Here is a 21363-nt window from a genome sequence, read left to right as displayed (position 1 = left end):
CTCCACATCCCAGTCTGATGCTCTATCCATGGCGCCACTGCCTGGTCTGGCAGTCCAGTGGGTTTGATGGTCACTCCATACCAAGAAGCAAGGATGTGGCACAGCTCTATTTTACTCATCCAGCCAGCACAAAATGTGTACTAGGCAAGGCTTTGTCATAGACTGTGTGGTAGAGTAGTCCACAGAAAACTGTGTATAGGAGCTTCCACACGCCTAGGATTTTTCTTTTAAAATCATACAAAAGGATTTAGTAACTATAAACCTGAAAGAAATGTCACTTAACAGGCTTGTTTTATAGAAATTCTATGCTCAGCCAAATATGTTTTGTTTTTTTATCAGCAGTATGTATTTGACCAGTGATTATGTTCTGCAAATGGTCCCATGATCTAATGGAGCAGTAGAAAACCAAGGCAAAAATATGTGTATCTTTCAGTTATATGCAATGAAAATAGCAGGTAGACATACTGCTGGAAGACCAGGATGGCTGCAGTTATTGTCTCATGGGCTCATTAAACAGCTTAATTTATTCCACTAACCCATGGAACATGAACTGGCTGTATAAGGTGATTAACCCAGATATCCTGGAGTCCATCCAGATTATGGTTCATTAGTAACACATTAACTAAGCTGAAAGTCTGAACATAATGAGAGAATAGTCAAGTATCTGTTATATCACAAGTAAATGTCAAATAGTTTGTAAACCGAAGGTCAGAAAGTTGGTATTAAGGATACATGAAGCCCAGAGTTGGAAAAGTGGTTGAACTGCAAACTGTTTTTAAATGGCACCTTCAGAAAGGTGACTACCTTACAGTGAAACATTTTTTTAAGTGAAAAATTTTAATGATGTGTATGTAGGCTCCTGAGGTAGGTATAAAAGAGTAGCACACTCTGGCTAGGAACTAGAACTGCAATGAAAAAGCACACATTTTGTATATGTAGAGATCTGAAAGGGCATAAAGACAGATACTACCTGCCCATGGCCCCTCCAGTCATTCATCCCTTTTCTCTTTTTATTTTATTTTATTTTATTTTTTTCTGAAGTTTAAAACGGGGAGGCAGTCAGACAGACTCTCGCATGTGCCCAACCGGGATCCACCCGGCACGCCCACCAGGGGGCAATGCTCTGCCCATCTGGGGCGTCACTCTGTTGCAACCAGAGCCATTCTAGAGCCTGAGGCAGAGGCCACAGAGCCATCCTCAGCACCCGGGCCATCTTTGCTCCAATGGAGCCTTGGCTGCGGGAGGGGAAGAGAGAGACAGAGAGGAAGGAGAGGGAGAGGGGTGGAGAAGCAGATGGGTGCTTCTCCTGTGTGCCCTGGCCGGGAATCAAACCCAGGACTCCTGCACGCCAGGCTGACGCTCTACCACTGAGCCAACCGGCCAGGGCCGCCTTTTCTTATGATAATGTGTATTTCCTTTTTTTATGTGTATTTCTCCTATGGTTAAATTTACTTTTGTTTTTTGTACTTTTTAATATAGTTCTAAATGAATAGCTATGCTATTGAGCCTAAGTAAAATTGTATTTGACTTTCCTAAATATTATATTTGAATCCCATTTATTTCACTTCATATTGAAAAATATCTCATAGTGTAAAAACCTGCAACCATTGACTTTTCTTTAAAAATACAATAGTTGGTAATATGTCATAATGATAATGTTATTTGTGAAGTTGTCAGATTGTTTTATATCCATTCATTTTTTCTCCCGCATTCTAAGCTCCTTAAGGACAAGGATTTTTGCCTTTTCTTCTGTGTGTGTCTGATCTGTACTGCACTGAGTTTTTAGTCATTGCTTCTGGCTTACTCAAAGAGTATTATACCCAACTGTGTTGAACTTTTTATAGTAAGTGATTAAATTGATAGCTGTTCCCCCAGAATTTCACATGACTGCCTCATTTTCATCATTTAAGTATTGCAAATATCCCTCTACACAGAACTAATTTCTGACCACCATCTGTTTTGGGATATCCTAGTACCATAGTTCACATTCTTCAGAGTATTGGCCTGGTCTGCAAGTGTGCTTTGTGCTCTTTTCTCCCTCTCCCCACACTGATATAAGCTCTGTGAGAGCAAGAACCAGTTACGTCTGACCAGGCGGTGGCACAGTGGATAGAGCATCAGACTGGGATGAGGAGGACCCAGGTTCGAAACCCCGAGGTCACCAGCTTGAGCCCAAGGTCACTGGCTTGAAGAAGGCGTCACTCGGTCTGCTGTAGCCCCACAGTCGAGGCACATATGAGAAAGCAATCAATGAACAACTAAAGTGCGGCAACAAAAAATTGGTGCTTCTCATCTCTCTTCCTTCCTGTCTGTCCCTATCTATCCTTCTCTCTGTTTCTCTCTCTGTCTCTGTCAAAAAATAAAAATAAAAAAGAACCAGTTACTTTATGCTTGGAACAGGACCTAACATAACAGGTGCTTAATATGTATTGCTTCACTGACTGACTTTTGGTCTGTTCAATCTTTTGAATTATATTTGCATGTAAACTATTTTCCTGGTCCTTTTTAGTTTTTCAGAAACATTGGAATTGGCAGATGACATGGCCATTGATATTCCCCATATTTGGCTGTATCTTGCTGAACTGGTGACTCCCATGTTAAAAGAAGGCGGAATCTCCATGAGAGAACTTATCATGTAAGTTGATCTTGTCTCTCTTGTTGTATATCAAGTGAAACTGATGCAAAACTCATCAGCTGGCCTTCTAGCGTAGTGTCCTTCCCTTAGTGCCTTTGGAGACTCTTGGATGCAACCTGTGACTCTTTAAGCCTTCTAGTTTTTATACAAAATACTACATTGCATTAGATCTTTACTTCAGAAGTGATCGATATAGGATAGCCTTGTGATCCATTGAGGTTAGTCGTGATTGCTCCTGGAAACTTAATTTTAACCTGACTTTTATGTCTATCATTGTTCCAGTGTTGTAAGAAGTTTTATTTTCATATAATAACTTGTCAGACTGTGATGCCTGCATAATACATGCTCAGGTGGTTATAAAAGGAACTGAAGTCTCAGGCATTCCTAAACAAGAGTGGGAAATTATTGCCACATTGTATAGATTAGTATTTTCCCAGAAACTGTTCATACAGTCAAACTGCACACTGTTGTGTCCCTTTTCTTTGACATTCACAAAGTGTATCATAGCACAGTCAAGATTATGAGAATGCTATAGTAAAACAAAAAAAGTAAAAACTATTTGGGTTTGTTTAATTCACATTACTTCAATTAATTGACTGTAGAATCTTTTTTTAGGAAATAAAAAAGGACTATTGGTACCCTATAGAATACAGTGTGGGAAACGCTGATTTCGACTGAAAAAATTGGTCCCTGTTTTATCCATATTCTAAAAATGGGGGGGCCTTCCTTTTTCTAAAAACATTTAATAACTAAGCTTCACAACTTCCTGTTACCTAAGGTGATTCTCTCCTTCCAGCTTTTTCAATGTAAATAAATAGATTATTAAGTGAGACTGATCCTTGCAATTACTTTTATCATTGAATCAGTTAAAGAAAAAGGCAGGAACCAGGAATTCTAAAGTCCTTTTCCAGCTTCTCCATGAAGCATAAAATGAACCTGAAGTCTTGAAGTACTTCTGCTAAAAACTACTTGGAGTATGCACTGTGTTTGGCTTGCCCGAATTTTTCCGTTGTCCAGCATCTGCTCTTTCAGTACACACAGTTCGCCTACTGCTCTAGAACAAGGAATGTGTTCTGAGGTGCTTAAGCACTGCTTTCTTTTACAGAGAATTTTGCAAACCTTTACTTCCTGTTGGAAGAGCTGGGGTCTTGCTTTCTGAAATATTGCACCTTCTATGCAAACAAATGGTGAGTGTTAAACGGAGTGCCAGACTCAGCTGCATATTAGGAATGTCAGTGATTTTGATTATATGTAAATGGCTTAGATATCACTGTGCAGGTAATTCTGTTTCCTTTTATTACTTGAAAAAGAAGAGGTCTGTTTCAGTCTAGTTTCTTCTTGGGTTGTACTTGTCCTTCTGTTTACTAGTAACTTGGAAAAGAATTACCTCATCTCAACTAGATCTGATACAATTCTGAAGAATTTCATGACATATTTTATTTGTGGCTAGTGATTTTGTCTTCTCTTGAAACAAAATGGCTGCATTATTTATATTTTTAAATTGATTTCAATGAAAACTCCTCTGCTTTTAGAGAAAGACAAGACTCATAAAATGAGTTTTGTTATTTTTGGATCATGAGCTAGGTAATCTGATTAGAAATAGGTGGTAAAAATGATTCTGCAGGATAGTGAATTTCTGTGTTAGAGCTAAATTTATTTTAGTTTAATAACTACTCCGCCTGACGTGGTGGCACAGTGGATAAAGCATCGACCTGGAATACTGAGGTCGCCGGTTCAAAACCCTGGGCTTGCCTGGTCAAGACATATGAGAGTTGCTGCTTCCTGCTCTTCTTCCTGACCTCTCTCTCTCTCCCCCCACCTCTCTAAAGTGAATTTTAAAAAAATTAAAGAGACTGTTCTATAAAAAAAGAAACCAAAAAAGGAATAAATAAAAATAATAAATACTTTATAATTCTCTGCAAAGCTCTATGCTAGGATGTCTGTCTACAAAGACAACTAAACCTTCAAAGAATGTATAAACTGGAGAAGGAAACAGATAAGTCTAAACCAATAGTTTCAAAAGAGAGTGTCAGTGCTGCATTAGTGGTCTAAGAGGTTTGATTTGGGAAATAGCTTCACAAAGATGGTGCAACACCCGGTTGATAGATGTCAAAATGAAATAGAACTCATGACAATTCTGGAGTGATTTCTCACTTACTCAAACCAAACCCAGAAGTATTGAGATGATAGATTTCATTATTTTATAGGCATTGATAAAAAAATTCATTTTATTTCTCCCTAGAAATTTACAGAAGTTCTTCTGTATTACTTATGTGTAATAGTTAGTCATAAACAGGTATACTAACTAGCCTAGACTCTAGTTCTATTTGATTTTTTGTTTTTTTCTTATCAAGTGAAGAGTGAGGGCAGAGAGACAGACTCCCGCATTTGTCCCTACCAGGATCCACCCGGCAAGCCCACTAGGTGGTGGTGCCCTGCCCATCTGGGTTATTGCTGCATTGCTCAGCAACCAAACTCTTATCTGAGCCATCCTCAGTGCCCGGGGCCAACTTGCTCATTTGAGCCATGGCTGTAGGAGGAGAAGAAAGAGAGAAGGAGGAGAGGGTGGGGTGGAGAAATAGATGGTCACTTCTCCTGTGTGCCCTGATCAGGAATCAAACCTGGGACTTCCACATGCCAGCCCGATGCTCTACTGCTGAGCCAGCCAGCCAGGCATCTACTTGATTTTCTATCTGTGAATAATACTCTCTGCTTGCTTTCACTAAAGTTTTTATTGAACCCTAATTTGCAGATCTACCTTAACTTTAGTCCTTACTTAACTCAAATTTTTGTTAACTTTTATTTGTAAAAACTAAAATGAAATTCTGATAGAGCATAAACTCTGCCATTGGACAGCCTGAGTTTAAATCCTGGCTCTGCCAAGTTACCAGCCATGCCTTGGGCCTGTTACTCTGTGAAATATTACTACCTGTTCTGCAGATTGCAGCTGCAGCTTCAAAGCCTGGATAGTTTTCCATTATTCAGGCAGTGGACTTGCATCTCCTCATCAGTTTTCCAGCTGACAGCAGCTCTTCTCTATTTCTTGGGTTCAACCCATGGTTTTACCCCTGAAATACTTCTCATACCTGATTCGGTAGCAACAGCTTTCTTAGCCATTCTCATATTGGGCAGCATAATTGTGATGACCTGCTATGAAGAGGAATACCAATGGGGCTTGTTGTATGGCTTTAATAGCAGGTGCATATACCACTGTCTAGGAAAAGGTACAGTGTTGAACTTATAAATTCTATGCACTGGTCTCTTTTTATGTGATTATACTCATAAATTCCAAGAACCAGCTTGCAGAGCCTCAGATTAGTAAATGAAATTATTAACCTTTAAGGTACTTCAGTCATTCACTATTATATTTACGTACATTCAGATATCTCAGTTTCAATGCTAAGAGTCCTAAGGAAAAGTTTTGAATTTTCAGTCTTAGCAGCTGTGCACTCTTATTTTTTTCTCCTGCCAATGTAAAACTACTTGGATTTCAACTTATCTCTGTTTCAGAGCCATAAGAAAGTGGGAGCTTTGTGGAGGGAGGCTGACCTCAGCTGGACGGACTTCTTACCAGAAGGGGAAGATGTACATAATTTTCTCTTGGAGCAGGTAAACAAGGATGAGACTCATGCCTCCCTGTACATGTTTTCAGTCCACAGTTGGGAGTATGTGTATGTGGAAGACCAATTTAATTCATACACAAATTTTTTTATTGCACACATGATTGGCACCCTTAACCCCATGTTGTTCAGGGCCAACCATAGTAGGTCTACTTTACAGAGGATAATTTCATTAATATTCTAGTCATTAAAATTAGACCAAAATAGGAGTCATGGTCAAGATGTCACTTTAAATCTATTTCAACTATGCATTTATGAACTATAGATAAAAAAATAAAATAAAATTTAAAAGATTTAGTCACACTTAGAAAACAAGCTATGTATCTCCATGAACCAGAAATGAAACTGATAAATAAAGCAGGGTATCAGAGCTAAAGCTGCAGGTTATCTGGGTTTGAAAGCAGATAGAGACAACTAGAAGTTATTTCTTCAGGTGACAGTTGCTAAAATGCCCTTTTACAGGGTAGAGGATGGAAGATAGACTTACAGCACAAAACCATAAATACCATAGGTAAATAAGTGCAAGCAAGTAGACAGTCTTATAGCCAGAACTACTGTTGTGGTAACTGAATCTGGAAATCCACAATAAGGCAAAAGACCCAATGGTCAATATAGTCCAGTGCTAAACAAAGAATTGTGGAGCCTGACCAGGCAGTGGCGCAGTGGGATAGAGCATCGGACTGGGACACGGAGGACCCAGGTTCAAGAGCCCAAGGTAGCAGCTTGAGCGTGGGCTCATCTGGTTTGAGCAAGGCTCACCAGCTTGAGCCCATGGTCGCCGGCTCAAGCAAGGGGTTACTTGGTCTGCTGTAGCCTCCCGGTCAAGGCACATATGAGAAAGCAATCAATGAACATCTAAGGAGCCGCAATGAAGAATTGATGTTTCTCATCTCTCTCCCTTCCTGTCTGTCTGCCCCTATCTGTCCCTCTCTCTGTCTCTCTGTCTCTGTCACAAAAAAATTTTAAAAAAATAAAATAAAAAAGAATCTACACATCCAGGAATTCAGTGAGCACCAACAAGGGTAAACTCTAAAGAGATTCACTTCAAGATACATAGTATAATGAAACAAAGTAAAAAATAAAAAATTCTTTGAAGCAGCAAGAAAGGAGACTGGTCATATTGAAAGAATCTTCAATAAGATTAACAGTTTCTCATCAGAACCTGTGGAGGTCAGAAGACACTGGGATGATATATTTAAATGCTATAATTTGAAAATTGTCAACCAAAAAAAATGCTGTATCCAGCAAATTTTCTTTAAAACAGAAAGAAATTCTCAAATTTAAATACTGAGTTTTTCACCAGTAGACCTGTCCTGCAAGAAATGCTATAGTTCTTCAGGCTTAAAAAGAGGACATTAGAGAGTAACTCAAAGCCATATAAAAAAATCAAGATCACTGGTAAAAGTAACTACAGAATAAATAGAAAAGTATTGTTATATTTTTGGTTTGTTGCTCTTTTTTTTCTTTCCTATATTATTTAAAGGGCAAAATCATAAAATAATTATAAATTTGTGTTAAAGGGCAGTCAGTATAAAGATACAATTTATGAAAATAACATGAAGTGGTTTCTCATATAATTTTTATGTGACCACTTGTAGGTATATATCCAAGAGAAATGAAAACATGGGACCCTGATTTGAAGTCAGATAAACCTCGATTCAGATTCTAGTTTTTTACCACTCAATGTCACTTTTAGAAAATTACTTGATTTCTCTAAGCTTCAGATTCCTTGCCTATAAAATGCTAATAATTCCTACATTGTAGAATTTTTATGAGGAATAATGAGATAATGTTTTGAAACACTGAGCACAGAGAAATACTCAGTAAATTAGGGATGTTGTTATTAATTAAAATGTTTAAAAGGCAGAAAAAATGAGACTCCAGAAAACTTGGCCTTCCATATCCTGACTTTTAACTTTCTTCTAGAATACTTTAATGCCCTTTTTCCTAGGAACACTAGTACATTCTGCGAAAGGTAATGGTGAACTAATTCACAAATTTGAAGCCCAGCCTTCTAGAATCAGGAAATCAGTTAACTTACACAAGAAATACAAGAAACAAATGTTTCTCTTCAGTTCAAAGAAAGAAATGTTTCTCTTCAGTGACCAATAAGAATTTTATAATTCACCACTGATTCCTTTTAAGAGTTTCAAGGCTTTCATTTGCAAGTTTTATGTCATATTTTATTAATGAGCACTATATTTCATGTTTGGTTTTATTGTTGTGAATTGCTCTCAGACCTTAAATTATTTCTTGAGGTTTGGGGTTGGTTAAGTAGGTGTTCTTTATAAGTGTTCTAATACTTCAGAGTGTTAGAATAAATTTGGAGAGTGTTTCAAGGTTATGAACAGTCTTGATCACCTCTTCTTAAAAGAACTTATATTCATCATCTTGTTCTTTTGTGTGTATATTGAAGTATCGGGGTGGGGTATTTAGTTTATCAAAATAGAATATGAGAAATTGCAGTACTTAATCATGTTTCTGAATCTTTGTAGGAAAATATTATTTAGAAATTTAAAAGTGCTACGTATTTGGCAAAGACAATTAAAATGATAGGATGAAAATAATTTTTTTCACAGATTTCAAGGTGTTTTTGTTTTTTGTGGATCCAAGGAGGGTATAGGAATATGTCAGTCTTTGAAAGTATTAGAGAAAACTTATGTTAATAATCGGTATTTTTGCCTGACCAGGCTGTGATGCAGTGGATAGAGTGTCGGACTGGGATGCAGAAGACCCAGGTTCGAAACCCCGAGGTTGCTGGCTTGAGTGTGGGTTCCCCAGCTTGAGAGCGGGGTCGCTGATGTGAGCGTGGGATCATAGACATAACCCCATGGTCGCTGACTTGAGCCCGAAGGTCGCTGGCTTGAAGCCCAAGGTTGCTGGCTTGAGCAAGGGGTCACTCACTCTGCTGTAGCCACCCGCCCCCCCATCAAGGCACATATGAGAAAGCAGTCAATGAACAACTAAGGAGACTAAGGAGCCACAACGAAGAATTGATGCTTCTCATCTCTCTCCCTTCCTGTCTGTCCCTTTCTGTCCTTCTCTCTGTCTCTGTCATACACACACAAAAATAATAATATCTGTATTTTAATCTTTATCCTTTTTGCATAGTAAAACTTCATAAAGCAAAACATGCCTATATACCTTAATGTCTTATGCCCTTGGAAATAGCCAATAATTTTGATTATTGATTTTTTTTAACTACCTATATAAGAGTTAAACAATTACATCATCAGTTCTCACTTGGATTCAGAATGGTCAGGAGGTATTTGAAGGACTTAACAGAACCAAAACCCAAGAGTTTTGACAGCTGCTGTACGTTGATACTGATATTAAGTCATATGCTGCAGTTGAGGAGTCAAATTGTGCCCTAGCTAGTAGTACCCCTGCCCTGCTTTAGAGCTGTGTCACAGCTGAGAGCAGGACTGAAGCCCAGATGATCTGGAGGTAAGCATACCCTGGAGGTAATTCTAGGGGGTTTGTTTGTTTGCGAGTAGAATCAGAAATACAGTATAAAAAGTTGGAGGAGTATTCAGGACTGTGATGTGAGATCATCTTTCAGATCTATAAATAGAAAATGGTTTCTGCTAATCATATTGATCCCCCATGTAAAGTGGAAGCTATAGCACATGACTACTCTCCTCTCAGAGTGGCAATGGTGAATTATATTACTGTGTTTAACATTTTATGTTTCAGAAGTTGGACTTTATAGAGTCTGACAGTTCCTGTTCCTCTGAAGCACTTTCAAAGAAAGAACTCTCTGCTGAAGAGCTATATAACCGACTCGAAAAACTCATTATTGAGGACAAAGCAAATGATGAACAGATCTTTGACTGGGTAGAGGTATAACGACTACGTCACTTTCCCTTATAGCTTTACAAGACAAGTTCCTTAGGAATGTCCTTAATTCACGTAGTTACTCTGTCACTTCATGGGAGTTTTTAACTTGAATGAAGTTTGTTTTCATTCTTACATGTATGTGTATTTGAAATTCTAACATTTATCTATTTTTATAAGATTCATAGGTCAAGTAAAAAATACTTGGAACATAAGCCATTTTTCTGGGTCTCTCCTTAGGATAGGATATACCCTACATTTTACCATTCAAAAATTTACATTTCTGGGTGTTCTTACATTTTAAATATATCCTCGATAAAATTAACCAGCAATATGTAGTTATTATGAAAAGTGTGGACTTAATACAGTCCCTTCTGAAACTTTTAGACCTTATTTATTTTATGTTGTGGAGTCTTTTGATCATGTGTGTTTTTAACCTGTTACTGTATTCTTTTATATAATAATTCTTGTTTATGTAGGTGTGTTTTATTGGTGCACATTTCCCATGGTTTCTTATAATAATCAAAGTCAAAGGAAAGCCATAGAGTCCTCTCCCTCTTTATAAATCTCCTTTCATAGTCCTTCTAATAGGTTTTATTACTTTAACCACTTCCAGGCATTGAGAAATAATGAAGCTTCTGATAATTTGGGGTTTTAGCTATTTTCTCCCATGTCTGTACAAGATAGATCTAGCATCTCACCTAGTTGTCTTCTGCTAGTTGTGAAGGTCTATTATTGTGGTTCTGCCTCCCTCTCTAGGTTTTTTCATTCTTTCTTGCAGTCTGTACATCCCAGCCCTCGTCTGGTTACTGCTCTCCAGACATCGCCACACTGAGCTCAGATTGCTCTTTCAGTCATGCACTCCCCGTTCTTTCATGTTCTCAGCTTAGCCACCCTCGCCCATCCTGAACTGAAGCATTTTGGTCCTGAACCCAAATGGGGTTTGTTTGTGTGTTCATTTACTTAAAGTAGACACATTTTTAACTGTCAGAACATTATATATTCTGACTTGTTCATAAAATTTGCTTGCCATCTTTTTCACTTTGTATTCTCCTTTCATTTCACTAATATGCCAACCATATCCTCACCCAGTTATGGGTAAAATATGAAGATGTAGGGCCAAGGACAAAGCAGCATACTTTCAGGGACCAGGCTGCATCCCGTGGACACTTTCAGCTCTTAACCTGTTTGCTATGTCACATCCATTCTACTGTCTAGTTCTTTTCATCTGGTCTACAAGGGGATCTCTATCATTAGATCATTGGTCAGATGCCTTGCTGAAGTCCAGAGAAGTAATACCTGTATCCATCTGAGCCACCATATAACTGATCACGTTAGAAAAGAAGAGGTTAGTTTAGCATGGCTTGTTTCTCTTGTTCTTTTGTGGTCCTCTTAGCATAACCATCTCTTTCCTCTCTAAGACTTTTAACTCACTCATGTGATAGTTTGTTGTAATATTTAGCATTGAATTACATCAAGCTTGCTGGTATGTGATATTGACATCATACACCTTCTTTCCTGTTTTAGAAATCTGGTCATTGTTTACACATTTAACATCATTCTCTTCATGTTATTTCTTAGACATCCATCATGAGCAATTTGGCCTTTTATTTTCACATGTATTGCAAAATGATGTTACTTTTACCTCTTAATCCATGTTGGACTTGATTTTTTAATATAAATATATGTATCATTATTCTGCTTGTTATTATTCTTAAAGAGAAGACAAAGGGTAAATTTTACTGAATGTAAATTATACCTACTAGAGATGCTTTAAAAAAGAGAGCAAGAAAACAAGAACAGGCCCTGGCCGGTTGGCTCAGCGGTAGAGCGTCGCCTGGCGTGCAGGAGTCCCAGGTTCGATTCCCGGCCAGGGCACACAGGAGAAGCGCCCATCTGCTTCTCCACCCCTCCCCCACTCCTTCTTCTCTCTCTCTTCCCCTCCTGCAGCCGAGGCTCCATTGGAGCAAAGATGGCCCGGGCGCTGGGGATGGCTCTGTGGCCTCTGCCTCAGGTGCTAGAGTGGCTCTGGATGCAACAGAGCGACGCCCCAGAGGGGCAGAACATCGCCCCCTGGTGGGCATGCCGGGTGGATCCCGGTCGGGTGCATGCGGGAGTCTGTCTGACTGCCTCCCCGTTTCCAGCTTCGGAAAAATGAAAAAAAAAAAAGAAAACAAGAACAATAGTAGCTGAGTTCACAGAAAATAGAGATATCCATTGCTGTCTGAGCCAGTGTGTGTAAGTCTGATTTTGCTCCCATCTCAATTAGCAGGCCCATCTTCCTTCTTGTTCTTGCCCATTTTTGTTAATACCTTTGCTTAGTCTGTAATGTTCTTGACATTTTTCTTCAGGTCTTTTCTGCTCTTGAATATTAGAATTACAATATTCAGCTTTATTTGGTAGAAGAATTCTGTAGTTCGTTTCTTTAAACTAGAAGAAATAGTCAAATGATTTGGAACTGGGATTTATTATCTAATTACATTTAGCTAATTTGTTTCTTTTTCTCAGACTCTGCTTGAAATCTAACCCTAACGGGGATTTCAAATGATAATTCAGTGCTTGAAATAGCTCTAGCCTCCTATTTGTAAAGTATTTTAAGCCAGAAAGGAATGATGTGTTTTTATTCTCTCATTTATTCTTCAAAAATAATTGTTCAGACTTTAAAGAAGTAATTTCTGAGACTAGACCAGCTTTGCTTCAGCCTAAATAAAATATTTCTTAAAGAGATATAGGCCCTGACTGGTTTGCTCAGCAGTAGAGTGTCAGCCTGGTGTATGGATGTCCTGGGTTCAATTCCCGGTCAGGGCACACAGAAGAAGCGACCATCTGCTTCTGCACCCCTCCCCCTTCTTTCTCTCTTTCTCTCTCTCTTTCTCTCTCTCCCCCTCCTCCTCCTGCAGCCATGGCTCAATTGGAGCGAGTTGGCCCCGGGTGCTGAGGATGGCTCCATGGCCTCAGTCACTAAGAAGAGCTCAGTTACTGAGCAATTGAGCAACACCCTAGATGGGCAGCACATTGCCTGATAGTGGGCTTGCCAGGTGGATCCCAGTCCAGGTGCATGTGAGAGTCAGTCTCTCTGCCTCCCCTCCTCTCACTGAATAAAAAAATAAAGAGATATAAACCAGCAAATGATTGTAACCCAGAAATCATCTTGAAATCTTTTATGTGTGGCTCTTGCCCCCTCTATCCTCAACCTTAGCTGTCAGCAGTGGCACCACATGTTTCTGTTCTGTGGGGACAGAGCAGCAATGAAACCAGAACTGTAGCACGGCCCTCCGTGGTCAGCTCTGTCAGTGACTCGCATAACTGGCCATCTCACTTGTTCACACTCTTCATTCTGCTCTCAGGAAACTGCCAGTTCCTCCTAAGTGATGTTTGAGGTTAGCTAGTCAACAAAGAGAAAGCTGCTAGTTAATCTATGTCAGTTCTAAAATTCATAAACATTACATTGATCATCTCTAAAAATCTTTGACATTCTTAACTTTCTAACACAAAAGTTTATAATGACATCTTTTTTTTTTCCTGGCCAATCATTTTAAGACCCTCTTGGGAAAATACTGTGCTGTGCTATTTCTTAAAAGAGCTGAAATAAGCATTACTTCTGTTCACAAGCATAAGAAACAAATTTTTGGAAAGGATTTGACATGCCTGCCTCGAGAATGTTTTCTTTTGTTCGTCATTTCCTTTTGCTACTCATGTGGTTTAGGACAGTGTTTTAGAGTAAGAAGATAATAAGAGAATATCTTAAGAGAAATAAACTAAAGTATAAATTCAGGGCTCATTTACTTAATATATTTATATATATATATATATATATATATATTGCCATATTTGAAAAGAGTAACACTTTTGTCACCACCTAAAGGTTTTGTTTGAGGCAATGCTTGAGATGTCTTTAATTCAACATTAATATTAAGATGAAGAGCAGTGTTAGCACACCTAAAAAGAGTTGCATAAGACTGAGAAAAGTTGTCTTTACAATACAATGTTGTTGTGGTATAGTTCTTTCAATGGTATAGATTTGGGTAAATATCTTAATATGGGTTATTTATTGAGGGAAAAATGTTTTTAAGTCATTGCACTTCCAAATGCATATGGTACACAGCACTGTAATAGAATGAGCAAGGACAGGCAGTGACACCACCCCTGAAAACTAAATACTGCTACTTAGAACGTTTTCATACAGAACTGGCAATAGCCTAAATGTTTTCCAGTGAATCAGAAGATAAATTTTTGCAAGAAGGTCGAATATGTCCCCATCTGCCCTTAGTGCCAGATGAGACCTAGTTAAGAGAAATAATTTCTCCAGTGTACTAGGGTACCTTTAACTGTTCCATTTACTTTTGATATCAGGCTAATCTAGATGAAAGCCAGATGAGTTCACCTACATTCCTTAGAGCTTTAATGACAGCCGTTTGTAAAGCAGCTATTATAATAGGTAAGTAACATTTCCAAAGGCAAAGCTTAACCTCTGAAATCCCCACTGTGTCAAATACTGATGTTGGGGCTGAGTTTATATTGTCTGTAAAACTTGCCCTGCATAGCTCAGTTTCTGTGCAAATGGTTGCCATTTCTGTCTGCAATGCCTTCGTGTCTCGGGGACGACTAGCTGCTCTGCCTGAATGGAGCCCAGATCTGAGCAGCTCCAGCATGCCTTTGGTTGTTTCATACTGCGGTGCATGTAACTTTTCTACTTCACATTAAAATTTATGAATTTACTTTTCACCTCCAACATTCAAAACCTCCTTCTTCCACTCAAGAGTTATAATGAACGGGTTGATTATTTTTAACCTAATAATATCAGTCAAAGACTAACCTCAACAGGAAAGCCATTTTATATAAATCCATAAATGAGGAAAAATAGTAATTGCTTCTTCTGCTTTATGCTGACTTTTATGTAAGACAGTTTCATTGAATGTTGATAAATTTCATAGATGGATAGGATTAGGGTTGGTAGAAACCCTAGGATTAGGGTTGGTAGAAACCCTAATTAATCTAAGCTGCCTATAATATTTAACAATGTTTATCAAGATCATCTAGTTAGCCTCAGATAAAAATCTACATTTCTGCCCTGGCAGGTTGGCTCAATGGTAGAGCGTCTGCCTGGTGTGCAGGAGTCCTGGGTTTGATTCCCAGCCAGGGCACACAGGAGAAGCGCCCATCTGCTTCTCCCTCTCCTTCCTCTCTGTCTCTCTCTTCCCCTCCCGCAGCCAGGTCTCCATTGGAGCAAGGTTGGCCCAGGCGCTGAGGATGGCTCCATGGCCTCTGCCTCAGGCGCTAGAATGGCTCTGGTTGCAACAGAGCAACGCCCCAGATGGGCAGAGCATTGCCCCCTGATGGGCATGCCGGGTGGATCCCGGTTGGGCACATGCGGGAGTCTGTCTGACTGCCTCCTTGTTTCCAACTTCAGAAAAATACAAAAAAAAAAAGAAAATCTACATTTCTGTCACTGAAAGAGATAAATAAAATTCATCAGCTTAAAAGTGCTTCAGAATTGGCAGCCTTTCTTTATCATTTTAGAAGATAGCAAGATTTTCTGTCAGGTGAATGTTTTTTCAATGTTAATTCTTTATGAAATGAATAAGTGAAGGAGAAAGTCTTTATTGAAAATTTTAAAATCATTTCCACTATCTGTGGAAACATAAGACTTTGGTACTGTAAAATCACAGTTGGAAAATATAAAAGCTGCTTTTAAAAACAAGATGGTGTCCTCGTGCTAAGTTGCAGAGAAAATAAAACCTCATGCTTCTTGGCAGAGGATGCTTTTCCCCAGCCCCATCCCACCGTGGAGGCCTTCTCCCCAGAAGGCCTTGAGCAGATACACTGTCACTACTGTCACATTAGTGCTCATCTCCCTGTAATAAATAATAAAATAGTTCTAATTCTTAATCCTTTCGAAAAGATTTGCATGAGCTATCATTGTAATTTCCTTTTTAATGTTTCATTCCTAGTTTGGGATGTCATAAAACCACTCACTGTAGCTATTTCATTATGATTAAAGTTAAAGAATTGGGTACTTGACTCCCGAGGGAACCGGCATTCAGAATACATCCCCCTCCATGTTTTTTTATTATTTCAGGAAGACTGTCCCATTAAGACTTTCAGAACATTTTAAATTTCAAAATCTTTGCATTGGACCCTCTTGCTTCTTCTGTTCTTATAGAATCATATGTGTCTTAATGAATCAGAAACTAAAAACAGCTCTGTGTGTTAATTCCTTAAATGTAATGCTTGGTTCTTCTATCATGCCTAGCTGACTGTTCCACCTTCCGCGTGGACACTGCTGTTATCAAGCAGAGAGTGCCGATCTTACTCAAGTACCTAGACTCGGATACAGAGAAGGAACTGCAAGCACTTTATGCACTACAAGCATCAATAGTAAAACTTGATCAACCTGCCAGTAAGTTTACATTTTGGTACAGTTAACCCAAATAATGGTGAGATTTATCCAGCCAGGACTTAAGTGATGGTTTGATGGCTTTGAACAGTGGATAATAGAAGAATTGGCCCTGGCCAGTTGGCTCAGTGGATAGAACATCAGTCTGGTGCATGGACATCCTGGGTTTGATTCCCGGTCAGGGCACACATGAGAAGCAGTCTTCTGCTTCTCTCCCCCTTTCTTCCTCCTCCCCTTCCACAGTCAGTGGCTTGATTGGTTCAAGCGTCAGCCACACGGGCTGAGGATAGCTTGCTTAATTCGAGCATGGGCCCCAAACCGGGATTGTTGCTGGGTGGATCCCGGTCCAGGCGCAAGCAGTGGTCTATCTCACTATCTCCCCTCCTCTCACTTAAAAAAGATGATGATGAAGAAGAATTACTGGTAACAAAATTCAAATAACCAACAACTTTAATAAACCTAAATTTTTTATGTACGTGACCTTTTTTAGAAAATGATAAGAAAACTAGTTTAAATTAGATATTTAATCCTTGCTCTAAGGAAGGCTGGCTAATAAAACTTTCTGCAATGATGGAAATATATCTGTACCATGCATTGTGGCAGCCATGAGCCACATGTATGTATTCTTTGAGCACTTGAATGTGGCTGTTGTAACTAAAAGAACTAAATTTTAAATTTTATTTAAATGTAAATAGCCAATGTGTAACTAACTGGTGGTGGCGCAGTGGATCGTCAACCTAGGATGCTGAGAGGTCCCAGGTTCAAAACCCCGATGTCACCAGCTTGAGTATGGGCTCATCCGGCTTGAGCCACCCCCCAACCCCCATTAAGTCGCATATGAGAAACAATGAGTAAACAACTAAAGTGATATAACTACGAATTGATGCTTATCTCTCTCTTTCTCACACTAAAAAAATTTAAATTAAAAAAATGTAAATAGCCATTGTGGTTAGTGGCTATCCTATTGGACAATGCAGGTCTAGGGCATCATGGTAGTATATAATTTTTCACTTTTTTTTTGACACAGGTCTTAATAATGAAAGAGAATGATACTCTTCAGAACCCTCAGGCACCCAACAAAGAAATTAAGGCATTTTTAGGCTAGTTTTCAGTTAAGGGTTATGATTAATTCTAACTAATCAGACAAATAAGGTAACTTGACACCTAAGTCTTGGTGATACTGGTAAATTAACCTAATTGTATTAAATCTTGAAAATTCAGTTGAAACTTATGAAATAGATACTACATGGCTATTTTAGAGACAGCACTGAAATATTCTTTGGTACTTCCTTAGGTTTTAACTTTTGAAAATTTTCCTTCTCTGCTAGTACTAATGAATCCCTGTATGACAGCAATTTTCAGCTGGTACACCGCAAGAATTTTTAAAACATGCAATATCTATCTAGTCAGGGACAATGATTTCTTTTTCCTTAGATTGTCAAATAAAAAAAATATAACAAGAGCCATTTAGTGTGAATCAAAGTTATACTTTTTTCTTTTATCAGATTGCAAAAAATACAGTTTTTTTGTTTGTTTGTTTGTTTTTTTGGTGTGCCACAGAATTTTAGAAATCAGTTTATGTGTGCCATGAAGTTGAAAGTTTGAAAGTCACTGCTTTAGGAGATAAATATTGAAGACTTATTCTAAGTCTGAATAAAAATTAATCTGTTTTCTCTCTCTCCAGGCCTTTGAAAGGTTGTTTAACATTATGGCTTCCTTTTTCTGTTCTTACAGGATACGAGCACTAACTTTCAAGAGATGGTTAAGTAGTTGGATGAAATTGATGCCGTGTGTTCAATCAGTCAAATCTTACATAATTAACAACTTCAGTAATCCCTGGAGAGTTGTTTAATTTTAGACTTACCACCAAAATTCACGGCCACTTGCTTCCATTTTCCCATAGATGAACTGGGGTTTAGAGAGTGAAGTGACTTCAGTATTAGGTTGAAAACTAAAGAAATTTTTTTTTAGAGAGAGGGATAGATCGAGTCAGACAGACAGAAAAGGAGATGAGACGCATCAGTTCTTCACTGAGGCACCTTAGTTTGTTCATTGATTGCTTTCTCATATGTGCCTTGACCGGGAAGCTCCAGCCAAGCCAGTTACTGGTTGCTCAAGCCAGCGACCTTGGGCTTCAAGCCAGTGACCATGGGGTCATGTCTGTGATCTCATACTCAAGCCATATGAGCCCGCGCTCAAGCCGACAGCCTCGGGGTTTCGAACCTGGGTCCTCTGCATCTCAGGCTGACTCTCTATCCACTGTGCCACTGCCTGGTGAGGCTAAAGAAAAATTTTAATAAAACTCATTCTAAACCTAATATTTATTAGCAATTATTGTTTATTCCACTACCTCCCTCCATTAATATGACCAACAAGCTGACTTTACATGAATTTTAAGAACCCATAATGAAGGAATTCTTTTTTAAGAGAGAGACAGGAAGGTGGGGATGGGAAGGGAGAAACACAAGAAGCATTGACTCATAGTTGCTTCACTTCATTTGTTCATTGATTGCTTCTCATATGTGCCTTGATTGGGGAGCTGAAGCCAAACCACTGACCCCTTGCTTAATCCAGTGACCTTGGGCTCAAGCCAACAACCTTTGGGCTTGAGCTGGCAGCATTGGGACATGTAGATGATCCTGTGCTTACGCTGATAAGCCTCTGCTCAAGCCGGCGACCTTGGGGTTTCAAACCAGAGCCCTCAGTGTCCCAGGTCTATATCCACTGTGCCACCACTGGTCAGGCCATAATGAAGGATTTTTTTTTTAAAGAATATATAAAATCCTCCATGGGGTTTTATATCCTAACCAACTTTTTTCTTTTTAGCAATAATATAAACTAAGTGTTCATTGTGAGAGCAGAAGAATTAAAATTGCCCAGATCATCTGAGCATTGAAACAACAATTGACTCATTTCACTAGATAAAATCCAGATAAGGTATTTTTTTTACCCGTTTTCCATATAAATTACTGCTTTTTATTGTGAAAATATTATTAGAAAAGGAGAAAGTACACCCTGCCTTTTCCTCCCAAAATTTGTAAAAATAATAATTTCATTGTAAAATTTCAAACAATAGAGAAATGTATAAAATAAAAAATATATGTTATATATTTTTGAAGTGTTTAGGTTGACAACTAAAATATTAAACTTGGCAATATCAGAAAATATTTCAATTTGATAATAACAAGAATAAGAAATCATTTCAGCTGCTTAAATCTTCTTTTCCTGTTCTTTAGACAAGTTGTTTGGCTATTATACTATCAAGAGGGAGTATAATGAATTGTCATGGATGCTCTTCTCCGGTGAATTAATTTGCATTCATTCACTGCTTAGAAATACCACCTTTCCTTCACAACCACAGTGCCCCCAAAACTGAACGTTTATTTGCACTTTCTTCCAGATTTGCTACGGATGTTTTTTGACTGCCTGTATGACGAAGAGGTCATCTCCGAGGATGCCTTCTACAAATGGGAAAGCAGCAAGGACCCAGCTGAGCAGAACGGGAAGGGCGTGGCCCTGAAATCTGTCACGGCATTTTTCACGTGGCTTCGGGAAGCAGAAGAGGAGTCTGAGGATAACTGAAACTTCAAATACACAAAAAAGAAACAAAGGAAACAATTTAAGTATTTTTTTAAAAAGTTTCACGTCTTCGCCAATCACAGTGCAGCAAGGCCAATTCTCGCAGAAACCCCCACGTGTGCACGAGTGGGAGAGGGGAAAGAGAAAAAAGGTGATCATGGAGGAAAAAGGTACTGGAAAAAAGTAAACTTCAACTTGAGGGCGGGAGCACTAAAACCAAAATACATGTATTATTTATAGAAAATATTTTCTGTTATAATCTTTTCTTTTTAAACGAGGACTCATACTTTAAAAAACACATCTGTTTAGCAAAAAAAAAAGTTGAGAACTTTTAATTTATTTTAAGGACTGCAAAAGCCAGTGTAATTTTTTAATTTGCAGTTTCTGTAAACAACTTGTATAATAGAAAAGCAGAGAAATAAATTTCCCTCCCCTTCAGATGCACCTCACGTTTGTTTTAACATAGTAGTTAGTCCAGATTTAAGAAGGTTTGGGGTGAATAAGGTAAGAAAGATTTTTTTTTTTTTGGCATCAAATCTTTCTGCCTGCCTCTCAGCTTGCTTCAGAAAATTAAAAAAAATCACACTAGTAATCAAAACATACATAACCTTGGAACAGAAGGAAATGCTGTGGACCAGAGAACTCCAAGAATTGTTGAAAAAAAAAAAAGTGCTACCCTTGGAAAAGTACTCTTAATACTTTTGAAATCTTTAGAGCAACTATAAGGCTTGTAAATACATAGAACAAATATTTAAAAAACAAAAAGAAATTGACTCAATACTATTTCTTTTCACTTTCAAAATATAAAGAACAAAATAAAGACAAACATTGCAAGTTTAAAAGAAAGTGACTCTCCTTTTGACAGCTGCTGCATTGTGTGCCCATTTCTGAGAGGTTCTGTTTATCGTCTAATCCAAATCACTCCTGGGAGCAGGGAGGGTGTGGAGAGAGAGTGAGAGAGAGTGTGTGTGTGTGTCTACAGTTGGGAAATGCAAGCTACCTTTGGGTAAGGACAGCACTTGACCTTGGGTGAGAGAGCCCCTCTGCAAGTCTAGGGAAGCTTCTTTCCAATGCCAACTAGAAATACCTTCAGTGTGGGAGAAAACCGAAGGGCAATTTTTTAAATAACTAATTGTTCCACTGTATGTATTATGACTAGGGACACTAACTCACTTTGAGACTACCACTGCTGATTTTTAAGTCATCAGTTGCCTCCAAAGATGTCTTCTAAAGAATGAAAGAAACCAAAGCTAAATTACACTTTTTAAAAAGTGGGCGTGGGGATTAAAACCAAA

General features: G+C 38.5%; 1 protein-coding gene across 21 annotated transcripts in view; it reads left to right on the top strand.

Annotated features, from left to right (window-relative positions):
• EIF4G3 (eukaryotic translation initiation factor 4 gamma 3) overlaps nt 1-20428 on the top strand; it is a 343178-nt gene extending 322750 nt beyond the window's left edge. For all 21 annotated transcript variants that reach the window (XM_066375310.1, XM_066375307.1, XM_066375323.1 and 18 more), the window contains 7 exons: nt 2510-2635; nt 3741-3822; nt 6146-6244; nt 9952-10098; nt 14446-14530; nt 16346-16492; nt 19890-20428. In XM_066375310.1, the coding sequence (XP_066231407.1) occupies nt 2510-2635; nt 3741-3822; nt 6146-6244; nt 9952-10098; nt 14446-14530; nt 16346-16492; nt 19890-20071 (868 nt within the window). In that variant the 3' untranslated portion in view covers nt 20072-20428. The remainder of the gene's footprint in view (nt 1-2509; nt 2636-3740; nt 3823-6145; nt 6245-9951; nt 10099-14445; nt 14531-16345; nt 16493-19889) is intronic.
• The last annotated feature ends 935 nt before the right edge of the window (nt 20429-21363 follow it).

This window comes from Saccopteryx leptura, chromosome 3 (genome assembly GCF_036850995.1).
Source record: "Saccopteryx leptura isolate mSacLep1 chromosome 3, mSacLep1_pri_phased_curated, whole genome shotgun sequence".
NCBI lineage: Eukaryota > Metazoa > Chordata > Mammalia > Chiroptera > Emballonuridae > Saccopteryx > Saccopteryx leptura.
The sequence above is the reverse complement of the archived record's forward strand: the minus strand, read 5'-3'. Positions and strand labels throughout refer to the sequence as shown.